This window comes from Sebastes umbrosus, chromosome 11 (genome assembly GCF_015220745.1).
Source record: "Sebastes umbrosus isolate fSebUmb1 chromosome 11, fSebUmb1.pri, whole genome shotgun sequence".
NCBI lineage: Eukaryota > Metazoa > Chordata > Actinopteri > Perciformes > Sebastidae > Sebastes > Sebastes umbrosus.
Window position 1 is genome coordinate 19,722,296 of NC_051279.1, and position 19,223 is coordinate 19,741,518.

General features: G+C 40.5%; 1 protein-coding gene across 2 annotated transcripts in view; it reads left to right on the plus strand.

Moving 5' to 3' along the window:
* The window catches only part of aplp1 (amyloid beta (A4) precursor-like protein 1), a 37,835-nt gene extending 23,150 nt beyond the window's left edge, over positions 1–14,685 (plus strand). Inside the window, exons 2-17 of one of the 2 annotated variants that reach the window (XM_037785756.1) lie at positions 472–651; positions 1,653–1,782; positions 3,571–3,683; positions 4,714–4,907; positions 4,991–5,292; positions 7,346–7,473; positions 8,358–8,432; positions 8,545–8,703; positions 8,794–8,922; positions 9,335–9,434; positions 9,557–9,724; positions 9,845–9,865; positions 9,976–10,043; positions 10,219–10,284; positions 10,436–10,579; positions 11,682–14,685. In XM_037785756.1, coding sequence (XP_037641684.1) covers positions 472–651; positions 1,653–1,782; positions 3,571–3,683; positions 4,714–4,907; positions 4,991–5,292; positions 7,346–7,473; positions 8,358–8,432; positions 8,545–8,703; positions 8,794–8,922; positions 9,335–9,434; positions 9,557–9,724; positions 9,845–9,865; positions 9,976–10,043; positions 10,219–10,284; positions 10,436–10,579; positions 11,682–11,783 — 2,079 coding nt within the window. In that variant the 3' untranslated portion in view covers positions 11,784–14,685. The remainder of the gene's footprint in view (positions 1–471; positions 652–1,652; positions 1,783–3,570; positions 3,684–4,713; positions 4,908–4,990; positions 5,293–7,345; positions 7,474–8,357; positions 8,433–8,544; positions 8,704–8,793; positions 8,923–9,334; positions 9,435–9,556; positions 9,725–9,844; positions 9,866–9,975; positions 10,044–10,218; positions 10,285–10,435; positions 10,580–11,681) is intronic. The other variant, XM_037785757.1, reaches the window with a different exon arrangement.
* Positions 14,686–19,223: the final 4,538 nt, after the last annotated feature.

Below are 19,223 nucleotides of genomic sequence, written 5' to 3' on the forward strand. Positions count from 1 at the left end.
CTATACAACACCTTCTTCTTCATCCACCATCCACAATTCCCTCTTTTCTCAGCCGTCACTGCTGTCAGCAAACAGGGAGCATATAGGCCACCAGTCGATAACTCGGGCCTTTTATTGGCTCTTCTTGTCATTCGCTTCACCGTTATTTCAACAGGGAGCCTTCTATGGATCTTCCCTGAATTTTTAGGTTTTCCAATATTCCCATAAAGCTTGCAGCGTGCACTCAATTCTCCCGTGCATTAGCTCCCTCCTTCCTTTTCTCTACATCTGTTTCGATCTTACACTCACTCACTCAAGTCTTGCACCCTGGCTTGCACTCTTGGGTCTAATGTTGGATAGTGCTGGAGTGCATTTAGGAATTATCTGTGGTCTACCCGCTCTGGATCGGCTTCAAACACAATATTATCTGCCACTGTGTTTGTATCGACTCCTCCTCAACTCCCTTTCGCTCTCCCTCCCTGTGCTCTCTAGGCTCTGGCCATGACCGAGGTGAACGGGCCGGGCCCCCAGGTGGCGGAGCCGCAGATTGCCATGTTCTGCGGTCAACAGCTCGTGCACATGAACCTACAGACCGGCCAGTGGGAGCCGGATCCTCAGAGCCGCCAGGGCTGCTTCAAAGAACCCGGCGAAATCCTGTCCTACTGTCAGGAGGTAGGCTCCTGAACCTTGCAAGGGAAAATAACACAAACCTGAACAACTGTAATGAACACCAGATCTGGATGGATCAATACTTCTCACAGCAGCATTAAACCAGAATCACCCTTAATGGAAAAAGAATGTAGCATGAAATCAACACTGTAAAATGATTTATATTTTCTAATTCGGTTTGTCTAACACCTGTCCTATAAATCTATATATTTAACCATATATAGTGAAGTGATGGTGGCCTGTTGGAATATTTCAATATTTCATTTGTAGCACCATCCACTTTTCCTCCTCTTGTTACCTGATATGTGTACTCTATAACATCTACTGTAAGATAATCAATGGTACACATACTCTCCACACACTCCTCCTTTAGTATTTGAAGTGTAACCGTTAAAGGCAATCAAGCGCCATCTGGAGGTCATAGCGGACATAGATGCTCCAGAGAGCAGCAGCAGCAGCCACAAGCCTGAATGGACTGTAATGCGATTAGCAGACACATTATGCATCTGTGATTGCTTTTACACAAAAGCCTCCCTGTATTCCTTGACATTTGTGATGAAAGCATTTTTAGTGCGCATTCAGACTCTGTGCCAGCTACATTCCTCTCATTATTAAACCTCATTATGAGTTTCAAATTATTGGCCTTGATTTTAAGTGAAAGTAGTCGGATGTGAAATTGGAAATATTGAAAGGCAAGAATGTTTACTGAGAAAGATAACTTCAGTGTGCCATGTCTAACATGGCTTCCGACAAAAGGCCTTACACAGCTTCTTATAAGTAGTTAGGCAATATGTTGCATGACTCTCTCCCTTGTTAGTCTTCTCCCCACTGACTGTGCTCTCCCTCCTCTTCTCTTCTACCCCTCCCAACAAATCCCCCCAACCTCTTATCTGACCACATTTTTCCCCGTCCACTGCTCCTCTCGTGTTCAAACCCTCTGTTCTGTCCATCCATCTATCTGTTTCTGTGTCTCTTGTCGTCTCTGCATGTACCTGTACGTCCAGATGTACCCAGCTCTTCCGATCTCCCATATAGAGGAGTCAAAAAGACCCGTCACCATCCCCTCCTGGTGTAAGAAAGGTTGGGCCCACTGCCAGACACACCCCTTCATAGTGCTGCCCTACCGCTGTCTAGGTAAGAACAACACTGCACTGCCGTTAGATAAGTACACATACTTTTATATTTCCTCCTTTATATTTCTAGATTGAGGTCATGCCATCTGTATCATAAAATTATTATTATTTTGAAAAGCATTTGACCTTTATTTTGATATTGGGCAGTGGAAACAGAAAGGACACATGGGGAGAGAGACGGGGATGACATGCAACACAGGTCCCCAATCAGATTCAAACCAGGAACATTGCAGTTATGTGTCTTTGACCACTAGATTATGGAATAGTTGAATACTTTGTGAAACATGCATATTCGCTTTTTGTCTGTTAAATATGAATACAGCTGCTTAGCTTAGTTTATCATAAAGACTGGAAACAGGGGGAAACAGCTAGCCTGGCTCAGTCTAAAGGTAACAAAATCCACCTACCATCACCTCTACAGCTCACTAATTAAAACATATAAATAATAGTGTGAATATGACTAATCACCATTTTTACATTACGGTATTTGTACGAATAAAACAAATAATAACACGTTACATTTCATTTGTTTAGTGATATCCATTTGGGGTGTAGATTACAAGTTTCATCTTGATACGATATATCAATTCTTTGGACAACGATACGATGTTTGCTGATATCACAAAGTCTGCCACTATACGATTTAGATTCAATTCAGGGGCCTGCGATCGATATGAGACGATATCGTATGCCCATTTATCACAATCAGTTACATTTATATAAACTCACAAATAGCAATTAAAATGTGATTTGAACATTTTATTACTGGGCTCTGTAGGAAAGAGGTGCGCATGGACAAAAAAGGTTGGACAGACGTGCCATAAGAATTTCAAAATAAAGGCGTATCTTAAAGATAATGATATGTATCATCGATGATATTGGGTCGTTGATCAATGAATCGATATATCGATCCAGATCGATTAAAACACGGACTACACAGTCTCAGACCTGTAGCGCTGTGTTTCAATGGGACCCAAGATACAACAACATACAGTATAAACCATGATTCAGTGTCAAAGCAGAAAAGATGAATGAATTTGATCATGCCTATAAAAGCTAACAGGACAAGCATGCTTTCAGTACCACATATGCCTTTACACTGATTTAAATAAAAATCCCTATGCATCTCTCACAGTGCCACAGCTTTCTAATTGTGTTACTATTACAACTGTAGATGATGCAAAGCAGGATGTGCAGTTCAACAGTATTGCAGAGAGGTCATGCCAGATATAGGCCACTAGGGGGGCAGATAAGCCAACAGTGGATGAGTGAATGAATGAGTGAGTAATGAACAGTGAGTCACCCTGGATTCTTATGAACAGCGCTGTAGAACTGGCTCTAGCTTGTTTGATTTCTACCGCACTACCAGTTGTGAACTTTCCTTTATGCGTGAGCCTTAAAGACCAGCGTGTAATAATAGTACTGTGTTAAGAACAGCATATAAAATATAGACTATTAACCCTCTTCATTTCTGGATGGTTTATTGTATAAAACAAAGTAGTCATCTGCATTTATGATCTCTATCATAAAGGTTTTATATTTACTTTATGTCCTTGACTACCTTAGCTGCAGTCTGTCTGCTCAAAGTGCGTGTACATTACACATTTATGCCAGTCTGAATTTATGCACCCCAAACCCCCATCTAACTATTCTAGTTCACACTTGTTTCATGTATTCTTTGTATCACTCAGCTTACTCTCTTTCCGTCCTCATTAAAGCACACTTAAAGGACTCCCACTGCTTGTAATCACCTGACACTGACCTCCCTTTTCCTTCCATCCTGCTGCAGAGGGCGAGTATGTGAGCGAGGCCCTGCTGGTGCCTGACCGATGCCGTTTCCTCCACCAGGAGCAGATGGATGCCTGTGAGAGTTACATGTACTGGCACAACATCGCTAAGGAGGTGAGAACAGCAGATAAACGGCAGATATTAGATGTTTAAAATCGTAGAATGAAGACCTGTGAATAAGGAAAATAAAGGTGTTATAGCCACATTAGGAGACTTTCCATTGGGGGTATTTTCACCTACACAATGAACTTTCCAGTGCAGATTCAAATCCTCTCCTGCAGCCAGCCCAAACAGCAATAGACTAGACTAGACAAGTCTGCACAGTGGTGTGCTGTGTATGACGTCATACGTTATCTGTACGCCCGCCAGAGGTGTTATGTGCGGAGCAGAATGGTGGCAGAGTTCAAGCTGTGATACTCCTTCATATCATCTCCTGACAACGTTTTATATTCTCAGAGAAGAAACTTCTGAATTGTTAAGTTTTAACTTGGGCTGTCAATCGATTAAAATATTTAATCACAATTAATCGCATGATTGTCCATAGTTACTTCTGTATAACTGTGTAGCTGTACATAGTTACTCTTATCAGCATGGGAGTGGGCAAATATGCTTGATTTATGCAAATGTATGTATATATGTATTAATGGAAATCAACTAACAACACAAAACAATGACAAATATTGTCCAGAAACCCTCACAGAACTCAAACTGCATGTGATTATCTTAAAGTGGGCATGTCTGTAAAGGGGAGACTCGTGGGTGCCCAGAGAACCCATTTTCATTCACATATCTTGAGGTCAGAGGTCAAGGTACCCCTTTGAAAATGGCCATGCCATTTTTTCCTCTCCAACATTTAGCACAAGTTTGGAGCGCTATTTAGCTTCCTTCACGATAAGCTAGTATGACATGGTTGGTACCAAGGTTTTCTAGTTTCATATGATGCCAGTATCTTCACTCTAGCTTTAAACTGAGCTTGCTACAACCTTAAAAATCACAAGTTATTAGTGGCGTTAAAACAAATTTGCGTTAACGTGTTATTATCGCGTTAACTTTGACAGCCCTAGTTTTAACATAAAAATCTAAATGTCAGCCTCGTTATACATTGTGTTTGTAACTTTGTGGAATCGATTTCCTCCCCTCTCAGGAATGCATTGCCGACAATCTGGAGCTCCACAGCTACGGGATGCTGTTGCCATGTGGAGACCATTACCGGGGGGTCGAGTACGTGTGCTGCCCGGGCCGAGGGAGTTCCAGCGGTAAAGGAGAGACGGAGGAAAGAGACGTCCTCGCTGGTCCTCAGACACTCTCGTCCCAGACCAGTGGAAAACTCTACCCTGCGTAAGATGATTCAGGTTGACCACACAGAGGTGTTAGACGGTGAGAGGTATTGTGTTAATGACCAAAGTTCCACTTCTCCACAGCCCCAAAGTGACGGCCCCTACTCCGAGCCCCTCACCTGACACGGACGTTGATGAAGCCGATATGGAAGAGGAGGATGATGAAGTGGTAGAAGAGGAAGAGGAAGAGGAGGAGGAGGAAGTTGATGAGGAAGAGGCGGAAGAAGAGGAGGAGGAAGAGGAGGCAATAGCTGTGAAAGATACAGAGGGGTATGAATACCCAATTGACTCAGGTCCCTACCAGACGTCAGACTATCTGGACTCTTACTACTACGAGAAATTCCACAAACCCACCACCTCTGCACCTCTGATGAAGGGAGACAGCTGTGAGTGCAACTCATTTGTTCCGTTAATCCTTTCATTGTTTGTCGCAAAGTAGCTGTGGTTAACAACACAAACGGCCTAAATAGCTGCTGGCAGTGTCACTCCTGGGGTGTAAACTATGGTGTTTATTAATGGGAGGATAGCTGTTTTCGTCCACCACATATGCGCATACTCACCCATGCATTTATGTAGAGTATGCATGCCACAGACATGCAAACAAGCATCTCTGTCTAAATATATATAGGAGCTGTATTTGCTGCTTTCTTCATTTCCAGTTCAGCCTCTCATCAGTCTGTACTGACCACCAACTTCTCGACCTGTGTGCTGCGTGTCATTTAGATCTGGCGCATATCACACATCCACACCCACAGCAACCTCCAGGTCTCAGTAGGGCTCATGCTAGTGTGAACAGTAAAATGGAGCAGCTGACCGCTAAACACGTGAACTTGACTAAGAAGAAACGCAACATGGTAAACCATGATAGTGCTCACTGTCTGTGTGGGAAACAGTGTAAGCAAGTAAAAGAAAAACCAGAGCCTGTCGATACTTTTAAGGTCGGATAAAAGTATTATTAAACCCAACAGTACAAGTACTGTACAAACCCTCCTGCTACTTTCTGTTTTTTTATTTTCTTTTTATTATTACATATATACATATAATAAAGCGGATAATTGTTTTCTATCAAATTTGAATATATGCTATTATTGTACATTTTTTCATTTCAAGTAAAGGACAATGTAAAAAGTATGTAAGTAAGTAAGGAACACTGCTGCATACACATATTGATATTTACTTATCCAGTGTTTCTTATTACCCAATAACTTTTCAAAGAAATAACATAACATTGTAACAGATAACATTTATTTCAAGTCTAAGTCTAATTTAAAAGGTGTCACGTACTCAGTCTAGGCCTCCCAGCGACTTTCAAATTTACCTGAGCAACTCTCACAGCAAATGCCAATTTATTCATCATAAAAATATGATGAATTATGTTTAACTAACCCTCAACCACTGCAATATTTGATTTGATCCGTTTCCTAGTAAGAGCTGTTGTACTTGCATTTAAATAATATTGAATGCATGCTTATTTTTAAAACCCAGATACAATATCTTAAAGCAGAATGGGATCAGTGATTTTTTTCAGCACTTTTTCAATAATCTTCTAAAATGTTTTCCAACGTATGGGATTAGTTGAAATCCAGAGAATCTATAGCAATGATTAATCTTGTGTGTTGCCCAAAGTGATGTATATTTCCCCGTTCCTCAGCTGGCAGGGTTCCCACTCACTTCTAGAGATCATTTTCCAGGACATTTTTCAGTGATGATCTAGCTGGTATGACAGATATATGAAATATGTTTCTCTCTGTGGAAGTCTGATTTAAAAGAAGAGCAGTCTGTGGCTGTTACTTATCTATGAAAGCATCCCTTGCATGCTTAGAAATGATAACAAATTGATACAAAGTTAGAGTTAAATTTGCTAGGATTATTAACTGCCACTGACGCCAGTTTATTACACCATAGCCCCTTTAATATAAAGTAGATTTTAAGGTAGATTTGCTACCATGTGACGTGACGTGACTTGGACTTGACATAACCGAGAACAGCCTATTCAAAATACTCTGATCCATAAACTACCATTTGAACGTTAATATGATCCTGAACATACCTTAACCCTTTCAGATGGCAATGTTATCCTTTTTTGGGATCTCTGATAGATAAAGTTCATGCTCAGCTAAAGAAAAATAGGAGAATGTTGAAATAATCCAGGACAAAACAAGATTTTCCACTGTTTCCTGTGGAACTGGAACTGTTTTCCAGGACGCATGGGAACCCTGGCTGGGGTTATACAAAATATATCATCATCTTCTGTCCAATTTCTCTCCCGGACAAAGCAGATGTAGTTTCCCCTTCCTCAAATTGTTGTGTAAAAAGGCCTTCCCTCCCTCCCTGTCACATTAAGACCAGGGCTGTTCATTTAATTACAGGATAATTGCTCTCTGGCTCTTGCAGTCTGCGTGACAGTAATAACCTCTGTTTTCTGTCCATCCCATCTAGTGAATACACCTCGGCCCACAGATGGCGTTGATGTTTATTTTGAGAAGCCAGTGGATGACACGGAGCATGCCAACTTCCTGCGTGCCAAAACAGACCTGGAGGAGCGCAGAATGAAGCGCATCAATGAGGTGACTTTCACAGGGCTAAGAACAGGCTAATAGTTTGTTGGCTGGCAGGTCGGACTGAGACTCGCTGTTCCATTGCTCTCACTTCCTAATCTAATTCTCAGAATGACAGGTCAGCGGCCCGGACATGTATTATGTGCATTCAGGGAAGCAACACAAGACTCTGAAATATTAACCATTTATTACCTGGAGTAATAGGAGAAGTTATTATCAATACATTATTAATATACTTTGCAGTGGTTATGGAGGCAGAGTTACATACAGCACATGATGGAAGTTAAGAGTTTATCACACTTAGGGTGACCAGATCCCAACAAACCAAATGTGGGACAAAGAGTATGTAAGTGTGGGACAATGTGGGACTCGTTACCAAGGCTGAGAGGTAGTCTACAATTTTGATATAATGTCCATCTAACTAATAATAATATGAGGATAATAACTGGCAAATTTAACCAAAAAACTCTGACAATCGCCTTCCACCAGCTTATAAATACTTATACGTAGTTTCACAGTCTTTGTTGTAGCTGCTCTTCCTTTTCTTTGTGGTAGTTTCCAATATATTCCGCCTAAATCTGCACAGCTCGTGACTTTGCGGTGACTCGTAATTTTCTGCATTGGGCATAGCGTAGAGCAAAGACGGTGAAATGTTAACCTGAGCTCAGATTTTCTGCATATGGTGGTGTGTTCTTTATACTATGACAGTTTACCTAAAATTTGTTTTAAAGAATCGCAATATATTGAATCGTAACCCCTGCAACATGTAATGTATCGTATTGCCACATTCTTGCTAATACACAGCCCTATTATATATGTTATACCCTATTTCATACTATGATAGTCTATGTGATACTTATATAAACTGTTATCATGTCTCTTTAATTCCTTAGATCATGAAGGAATGGGCCGAGGCAGACAACCAGTCAAGGCATCTGCCAAAGACAGAGCGACAGTCCCTGAATGAGGTAAACAGACATTTTTCAACCTGCTTTCTTGGCGTTAATCCGTAGTTTCAATTCTCCTGTGGCAGTGTATTACCAGCTTTCCTCATCCTTGCATCTACTCCCTCACTTCCAGCACTTCCAGACTGTGCTGCAAACGCTGGAGGAGCAGGTCGCCGGAGAGAGGCAGAGGCTGGTGGAGACGCATCTCGCCAGAGTGGAGGCCATACTCAACAACAACCGCCGCCTGGCCCTGGAGAACTACCTTACTGCCGTGCAGTCTGACCCCCCTCAGGTAAACCGAAGATCTGCTTTAGTTTCTGTCTCTGTGGCACCTTTATCTCACCGTCTAACTCCCTGTCTTCCCTTCAACTGTGTTTTCCAGCCAGAGCGTGTGCTGCAGGCTCTGAAGCGATACATGGCCGCAGAGCAGAAGGACCGCAGACACACACTCAGGCATTACCAGCACATCGTGGCCGTCGACCCCCAGAAGGCTGAGCAGATGAAATTCCAGGTGTGTGTTTGAGAGTGTGTGAGGTATTTGCTTCTGAGAGGCTTTTCGCACGCACCTGTGCGTTTGAGCTGCATTCTGCTGACCATGAAACGTACAGAACATCGTGTGCTGAAGAGTTAGTATGTGTAGCAAATAAGTTAAGACCAAACTCACAGCAGGTGAATCAGCTACCAATCTTCTTTTCATTAAACGTCGATCAAAGCCAGGCTTTGCTGGCTTCAAACGCTTCTTTAGCCTCATGACTCCATAGGAAATCTATCTGGGCTTTTTCATTTTTCATCCATTAATGGAAGTAATGCACTGCTTCTCTTTTCTCAGCTAAGAACAATTCGACACACAGACTCATTGTTTGAGCTCTGTTGGCTTTCTCTTGGTAAAAAGCCTGAGCAGAATGGATTTTTATATTTTGCAGGTCTACACACATCTCCATGTAATTGAGGAGAGGATGAACCAGAGTCTTGCACTGCTGTACAAGGATCCCAACTTGGCTGAGGAGCTGCACAATGATATCCGTAAGCTAAACTACTGTTTTGACCAGTTTCAAATCCGCAGACCCCTGCGTGTTGTATTTTGTAGTAAGTGATGATGTAAGATATCTGTATTGATTACTTTTTTCTTTATGTGTTACCTGCAGAGGAGCTGGTTAAAGCAGAAAGAGGAGACATCAGTGAGCTCATGACCACCTCCTTCTCCGAGACCCGCACTACTGAGGAGCTTCTGCCGGCTGAGAGCGAGGAGGAAAAGGATGATGAGGAGGAAGAGGAGCGAGCCTTCCAGAACAGGCCTTATCCTCCCCGCATCGGTATATCCTCATACTACTCGTACACACACCCACAAATTCAACATCAGTGTCATTGGTGTGTATTAAAAACGTCTCTTAGGCTGCTGTTGTTAATGATTTTTTGTGTTTTTTTCTCTAAAGAACTTCAGTCTAATAAGAAAGGTGAGCTGGTATTCAGTGTTTTCTTCTGTTCAAATGATTGCAGTGTTTTTTTTCTTACTTTTGCTCACATCTGAATGTTTTATTCCATTTTTGTCTCTCGTCATCCTCAGTGCCTGCAGTCGATGAATATGATTACACCACATCTGAGAGAGGCGCTACTTATGAATATGAGGAAAAGGTAAGGTGATGATCATTTTGGCCGATCGAAAAGGCTGGAGATATTTCAAACTGAGTCCATCACAGTTCAATAAACACTATGATTAGACACAGAAATATGTGCTTTGTAGGTTTCGTTTTCAATGATTGTGTGTCCCAATATTTCCCTTATTCATACACACTCCCTGTCCTCTTAGATCAACACCTCTGTGGAGCTCAAGCAGGTCGTCAACAAGCCTCCTGAGATCGAGACAGATGAACTGGTAAGGGCTGAGTAGAAGCGTCACAATGTTCTTGTGTTACAAAATGAGTGAAGAAATTAGCATGAATACAAATTCAAAATAACCCATTTCATTTTGTCCCAACATGTCTCCCTTGTTTAATGTCTCAACGCACATTTCTTTCTTTCCACAGCAACCCGATGCCTTGGAGACATTTAACCGTGGCGCCATGGTTGGGTTGCTCGTGGTGGCCGTGGCGATTGCCATGGTGATGGTAATTAGCCTTCTGCTGGTGCGCAGGAAGCCATACGGCACTATCAGTCACGGCATCGTTGAGGTACGATCGTAGATAGGCCTTTTAATTTAAGCCAAAAGCAGCATATTAAAGGACACTATAGTTTAACTAAAAAACGGTGTATATATTACACTATTGCTGACAATAACACTGTCTAAAGCATAACAAAAGTTTTTATATTTATTTCCTACAACCTGCCCAAACCAATTGCGAGCCGAGCACGGCTGCAGCTTGTCAGTGTGAGAGGCTCACAGCTGTAACTATTAAAAGCCAAACTTATCAGAAAAACTAACACTTGAATATACATCAGCGTCGTAAGAACTACCCAAAATGACAGAAACCATCTTTGGGAAAATGTATTTGACGTGCACTTTGACTTATTAGTTTGGCCCACGTCCCATCCACTAACATGGAGGGGGCGGGATTTGTGACCTATACTGCAGCCAGCCGCCAGGGGGCGATCGATATGTTTTGACTTCACTTTTGGGGAGCTGTCATGTTGTTCATTTTTATATACAGTCAATGGTATGATCCTTTAGGTTAAAGGAATAGTTTGACATTATGGGAAATATGCTTATTCACTTTCTTTGGATGTTAAGATTAATACCACTCTCACACCTACATGGTTAATATGAAGCAGCATAGCCAGCAGCCAGTTAGCTTACAGTAGTTTAGCATAAAGACTGGAAACAAAAAAAACTAAAGAGCTTTAGAGATGCTGCTAGGCAGATTTTGTTACCTACGGACAAAGCCAGGATAGCTGTTTTCCTGTTACTAGTCTTTTTGCTAAGCTAAGCTAGCCTGCTGTTGGCTCGTGTAACAGAGTGGTATTGATTTTTTTCATCTAACCCTCAGCAAGAAAACAAATAAGCATATTTCCCAAAATGCCAAACTTTCCCTTTAAGAGGCAGTTGGTGTTTAAATACTGTATAAAAAAAATGCGTTTGGGGGTCTCCCAATCCCGGAAGCCATGGGAGATCCTTCCCGAAGCCTCCTCACACCACAGCAGTCATCCTGCTCCACCATTCCCATCCGTCATTTCATATCTAACGAACAATTTATTGACATCTCAGTTGACGTTGTGGTCCTCGCCCATGAATTTGTCTTTAGTGTGTAATAATTCAAGCTTTTGTGTGTCTCGCAGCAGGTCGACCCCATGCTGACACCAGAAGAACGACAGCTCAACAAAATGCAAAATCACGGCTATGAAAACCCTACCTACAAATTCTTTGAACAGATGAACTGAGGTACCGGGGTGGCCAACAAGTCATGCCTGACCACTTGTTTTGTCCCCGCCACTCTTCCTTACAGTGGTGTCCCAGCTTCACTCCCTTTGACGGATTTATGATGTGTTGCAACCATAAAAAGTAACTGAATAAGTACGGGGTACGTCCTAAACCCATTGTAAATGACCAACAACAACAACAACAACAACTTATCATCATTACCAGAATGTGAATAATGCGATATGATACACATCACCTATTGTAATCTAATACTCCTCCGGGTTAGAGTCTGAGGATTGTTCTGTCCATTAGCGGTGCCACACAGCGTTTCATAATCCTGAAAACATTCACCTCGTAGACAGGAAAACCATCCCAGTGGCATGACTTGACCTATCGCTCCTCACTAGAAACTGAAGTTGAACGGTGCATAATGCTTTATAGTGTTTATTTTTCAGTAGTAGTCTCTTTCGTTCAAATTGTACCACAGTTAGATATAATGTATCTGTGTAGATGAGTGCGAGTGACAGCCTAGTTATATTATGGTGTAATTCTAAATTTGAAACCCACTCAGTGATAAAAGGGCAATTACTAAGCTCATTGTCAAACTATCTTTACCTCCATGAACTACTGTAACATTGGACAATACCTCTAATATTAAGACATGAACATTAAGTGAGGATGGGGAGGTGTTTGCTTTGAATGAGTGAGACTTTTAGGCTTTAATTTTAAAACACAGAAGGCCAAAAAGACCACACTAGTCGATACAGAACTACGTGTCGGTGGTACAAAAAAAAGGTTTTGAATTCTGAGGATCTGCCCTCAATATTATTATTAATGATTATTTGGCGAAATATACCAAATATTCCATTTAGCTAATTTAGTCAGTGAATGAGTTGATTTTATTTGTACTGCTACCTAAAGAGAAAACAGAATAATCAGAAGTCCGTTATTTTAATGAAAGCATGACAACTTGGTGTATGATACTGCTGTATTTATTTGTGTTGTTCCTGTCATTGCTTTTTGAAAACTCGGAAATGTCACCGTTCAAAATTGACACTGTAAATAACGTAAGAAATACATACTACTAGGTGTAGACATTTCTATGATTAATTTGCATCGATGTAATGGAATAATACATAAAAATAGTACGTTGTGCTGTTACGAGAAGGAGAAACAATTTTCCTAACATGGCTGATTGAAAACGGACTGTTGCAAAAACCAGCACAAGACAACGACACAGTAACTTCTTTCTGAATGTATTTAAGGTAGACGTTGAGATTCCATCTTCTTTTTAGTAATGCATCATTCCCCCTAGTAAACCTTGATAGGAGTAGCGACGTTCAACACATCCAACAGACAGACTACATGCCTGATGCCCCTCTCGTCACTTCCTGTAGCAGCCTGTTCATTTTCACATTTGGCAGGCGCTTAACAGAGCAGAGGAACTTAAAGCGTGTCGTACTGTACAGAGCGGCGGAGTGTAAAGAGGCCACAGCTATAGTAATGTAACGTGTCAGTGTGTGTAGTAAGTCCTAAAAACACACCACACTCAGGCATGATAGTAGTAAAACATGTCTTTAAATCCCAGTTTGACAAATTTGGACTCAACAACATTGAATGTTAGTACTCTATAGATGCTATATTTCAGTTCTTACAGCGTTTCACTGAATGACTCATTGTAGTTTGTCATATTTATGATCAACATAGTACCCTGTATAGGTAAGTAAAAAAGGGACTGCCCCTTTTTTTCTGGCTGATTGTTAACTGCTTAGTGTGTCAGGTTAAATTTCCTTTAACCACTTAATTCTATCAGGCCATCTTGGTTAAGGAAGGTCACATTGTGGGATGTTGCTTTCTGTTCATCATGCTATAGCAGAGATAATCCATACCAAAATCAGTTCACGTTTTATTTATTTTTTACTGGTGGAAGTTTTTCTTTAAAAACCTGCTTTTGTCCATTCAGAGGAAAAGTTGTTTACTTTCAAGTTGTTGGTTTATTTTTTGTAAAGTTTGCTTTGAAATAAGCAAAAAGAGTTATGATTTTGCATTAATCTTCAGTTTCTCTCGTTAGGCAGGTTAATTGCAGGTTGCGGTTGCGTTATGACAGGTGAAGACAAGTCATAGCCCTTGTATAATTTGTACAGCTACGTTAGTGAATGAAAATGTTGTATGTTCACAGTTTAAGTCAGTTGATCTTGTAATGATACTACTGAAACCATAGATGAGAATAAGCTTGCCTGTGTTTCCCAAACCACTGAAGGTTTCCTACCAGCATTTAGCAGACTTAGAATGGTGTATACTGTAGTTAATCAAATCACATTTGTACGTACGTCCTCTGTCAAAATCTAGACTTCTTTGTTGGTCTGTCCCCTTACTTCCCGACGAAATATAAACAATGTTATTGAGATTTTAATTGCTGCATTATTGCCTTTTACAATGCTGTGTTTTGGATGTAATTATTCTGTATTTTTTATTTCTATGTAATAATCAGTTGGATCAAGGGTCATGCTTTTCACCTGTAATGTAAATTTAGAAGCTTGTATGAGAAAAACATTGACGAGTTTATAACGTTCGGAAATATAGACAGACACACGGCCTCTGCCTAATTGACAAGGAGTGGCACTAAGCACAAGTAGAACCAAATTACTCGATTTGTGTACAGGTTGCTAAATGTTAGAGATCGATTCTGTCTGATTTCAATTATACCGCATTGATTCTAAGGATGTTGATATAGCATCATTGAGAGAGCTGTTCTTCATTTTCATTCAGACCTTTAACCAAAGACATGCTCCACAAACAAGCAGACAGATATTCCTATTTGGCAAAATGTTCTCTGTTGTGTTACTGTATTTGCAAGCAATCTGAGAAATTAAAACTGGTCAAGCTAATTAATAGTGTAATAAAAATGAATGACCCATAAAATACTGTGTCTGTGCTTATTGAATTACTTCTCCACATGCCTATTTTCTCTCTCTAGTCTAAGTAGACTGACACCATGTGATCTAAGTCATCCATCTCACAGAGGCAACATGCAAGAGATTGAAAATTGATCATAATGTAACCTGTGTAATGAGCCCTATGATGCAAAAGCCACAGTCAAGAAGGGGGAAACTGTCTGACTAACTCATACTGGAAAATATTTTTTTTTCTTTTCTTGAATCTCCTCAGCTGAATTCTTTGGAAAAAGAAACCTAAAGAACACTTAGAAGACATGTGTTTTTGCTATATTACAGTATAAATTACAATTGGTTTCATGACTGAACGCCTAAATAAGTTTAACACAGTGCACAAGGTGTGATTTGATAGCAATAATGATGGTGAATGTTAATGAACATTCAACACCATTGCTCGTTCATGTCTGACAATGACGTAACTTAAAACACATTTGGTAGTAAAACTTCCCCCAAGATAAAAATCTTAACCAAGATTAAGCTCAGGTGTAAGATAAGGTTTTTCTCTCAGTTCTCAGTATGGAGTTTCAGTAACTCCTTAAGCCACAGTGTCACTTCTGTGAGGCCAAAATTGCACTTCGCTCACTGTGATGCATACAGTATCACCTCATTACCATCAACAAAACTGAAGAAATGTTTCAATTAATTCAGTTTCATTATTAAAGGGGACATATCATGCTCATTTCCAGGTTCATACTTGTATTTTGTGTTTCTACTAAAACATGTTTACATACATTAATGTTCAAAAAACACTTTTTTATTTTTGTCTGAAACGCTCTGTTTTAGCGCCTGTCTGTTTAAGCAGCCCATTTGCACGAAAAGGCGCAAGGCATTTAGCGTGCAATAAGAACGCCTTTTTTGATTTATGTATATCATTTGTACACCATGCATCCTGTATTGACTGCAATGTAAACGCATCCACTACGGTAAGAGTTAATGACGTAGTATATAAGACCACTTATGGTGGGCAGTTGCGGAGGTTAATGGGTCCAACAAACATCGAACTTTTAAGCAGGAAACCGGTATTCGAGACCGGCGTTTGTGACTACTTACTTTAAGCCCAACCATGACGTTTTTCCTTTACCTAACTAAGCGGTTTTGTTTGTCTTCAGACGTGTGTGTGGCGTACAAATGACACGCAAAAAGTGGCGCACAAATGACACATGAAAAGGCTAAAATACATACTCATGACACGCAGAATGTCTGTGTAATGTCGTGCTACTATGAGACCGGGTTGCTTTGAGCCCCCCTCCCGAAAAAGTTCAGTCTGTTCTGAGTGGCTTGTGAGAAAAATATGGTGTGTCTTTGCAAATGTAGTTTTCAAGCTGTGGCCGGTATATTGTAATGAGCCTGCATGTGACATAGGAAGGGGAGTCAAATCTGATTGGCTTGTTGAATCACATGTTTTCTGATCCAGTCCAAAAGACTGACTGGGTTGTCTTATTTCACAGTTTCTAGTTTGGTAGGCACTCCAGATACACAAATTCATTTTGAAATACTGAAAACGTGAGTTTTTCATGATATGTCCCCTTTAAGTTGTGTATATGAGGTACCAGAAGTTTCGAATTCTAATAAAATGTCTGGTACTGTATGGAGAAAACAACCAACACCAGAGACATACAGTACTTCTAATTATACCCGTGATCTCCAAATGATTGTAACATTCTTAGTAACTGATGAGTATTTTCCTTTGAACTTAATGTGGTGCAATGATGAGTAATGACATACTGTAGCTGTGGGGGTTCATTTCCTGTCAATTCTAAGCAAGTGACGGCTTTAATCAAATCACATTCCTGTTCTTTATGCTGTGATAAGCATCAATAAACATCAGACCCTCGGTAAAACAAGACTGCTTAGTAGCCTTGACACAGTTCCCAAGCAGCAATTCACCTGACAGTCACTATAGCGTGGGTACATAGGCCTCACACTTCCTTCACCCACAAATTACAAAGAAGCGTCGAGCCCCAGCCCCTGGACCTGCACAGGATCACTTCTTCCAAACCACAACACTGACGGGTAGTCCTGCTTACCCAGATTACTGTGAAAAGGCTCTGTGGCTGTACAGTGACAGTTTGCCATTGATGCCTCCAGCGCACATCAGTCATTTTGGTAGAGGTTCCTCTGAAGTCGAGCGCTCACATACCGCCACTGTGGTAATGTGAGACGACTCATATTAACCCTGACTTTTATCACATCGCTGCCTGAGTGCGTTTTGTTTAGTTCAGTAACACTTTGATTCATTCAACAAAACAACAATATGAAACCCCTTAGTATGCAGAGATTAAAACGCTTGGTAGGTAGATCAAAGTTGAGTTGCTTACTTTATGAATTATAAGTAAATATCATTGTACAAGATGTGTGGGGGCAGAGGGACACGCTAATGCAGAATGTGCATAGACGAGCATTTACCTCAAATACCCCACACAGTTAGACACCTCAGTGAGTCAGCACTGATGCAGGGTCTGATGGTGATTGTTAAACTGACAGTGAGGGGTTAGCAGGTGCTGAGGAGTGTGGTGTGGGGGGACTGACAGTCTTGATATTACTGGAAGGTGAAGCCCTTTGCATCAGCTCGAGCCGTCTCCTTCCCATATAGCACAAGATGACATTTAAGTGTTGGTATAATGCTAATGTATCTGAAAGGAGTAAATGAGATCAGACTGTCCGGTGGTTTGAGCAACACTTGACGCACAAAGGTATGCACAGTAGCCCCCCCACACCCCCTCTCTAAAGGTCAGCATATGCACGTACACATCCACACACAATGACCATCCATGATAACTTAAAGGGGAACTACACCCATTTTCAAAGTTCATACATTATTTATTACAGTTATTCCTATGTTCTAAGACAGTCCAACAAATCTTAGTAAACATGAACAACTCTCTCCCAAACCCAAAAACTAGAGTGGTAAAACTGAAACTTGTGATGTCATAGGGTATAAAGTGTGGAACTGCTCCATAGACAATGCATTGGGAACAATGTAATAGATGACACTGAGAAACCCAGGGCAATGTTTTGAGTATATGGGTACATTTTCTGTTTCACAACTGACAACACTACAATAGAATAAAGCTCATTTGGGTATAACATTTTTTTTTCTGTGTGTCCACAAAATCAGTCTCCCATTCATTGTCTAGCTGCTCCAGACTTTATACCCTATGACATCACAAGTTTGAGACTTACTTCTCTGGTTTCTGGCTTTGAGAGAGAGTATCTCATGTTCACTAATACTGAACTTTCCGAGGCCGTGGAAATATCATACTGGAATTCTAAATTTATGTGATGTTCCCCTTTAATCTGCGTCATCACGGATGGTCAGTAATGTGTAGCTGTTTAAAAGAGCACATCCGCTGAAAATGGAATCATAACTTGAGAGGAAATAATGAAAAAAAAAAAAAGAAATATCACCATTGAGCGTTACCTAACGTCAACCCGTCAAACCTGTGATCACAGGAATTGCAAAGAAACTACCTTGTGTTTAACACTACACATACACACATCCCTTGACCACATAGGTGACAACTTTAAAGGATGTTATATGTGTTTAAATGCTACATATTTGGAATAGAGGAGTTGCAACTTGGGGTGTGGTTTGTGGTCGAACAGGATGCCAGATATTTTCCTATATGTATAACGCCTACCGCAAACGAAAAATCCCAAATTAGTCACTATCTTTGCTCATGACAAAAAATATAAAACTTATTTTATTGTTTATCTATGTTACATACATTATGACCAAAACAACTCTGGAAATAAAATGTTACTGTATGTAACATCAGCCTAAAATTCTAAGGTCATAATGTTTAAGAGTTAAGGACATTTAAAAAAAAAGATATGCTATGCAAACACAAAACAAGAGAAAACACTCTTATGCAATATGTTACCCTATCAACACTGTTAATTCTATGAAGTTGTTGTCCAGGGAAAAACAAACTACCTATACAACCATACCACCGTATGACTAGATGATTGATAAGTTGTATAGTTTACTTGTTGGGGGAAATGTATATAAGGTGTCATTGTGTGTGTATATCCAAAGAACTGATGAGGAAGAGGATAGTTAATTTTTCAACTAATATTTTTTTCTATTAATGTAACTCAGTAATGGTTAAATAAAACAATATGTTATGCACAGAGAGAATCCTCTGAGAGTATAGAGTGTGTAGGGTTGGATAAAATCAAACAGATGCTATAGACGGTGTATTTAATTAAGGCCGTCTCTTACTCAGCACTCTCACATATTCACTTCACGTCATAAATCAGCATTAACTGTAATGACACCTACACATAATGCTGCAGATCTCGTACAGACCCACTGAAGACAAGCGTTATCAGTATTAGATCACTTTACACTGACACAACACTAATGAGTGGCCTGATTAAAGAGCATAATGTTCACACGACGAGTGTATTGTTGGTGAGGACTCGTGGTGTACGGTCTAAGACCTGCTCTATATATAAAGCGTCTCAAGATAACTTCTCTTATGATTTGACGCTATATAAAAA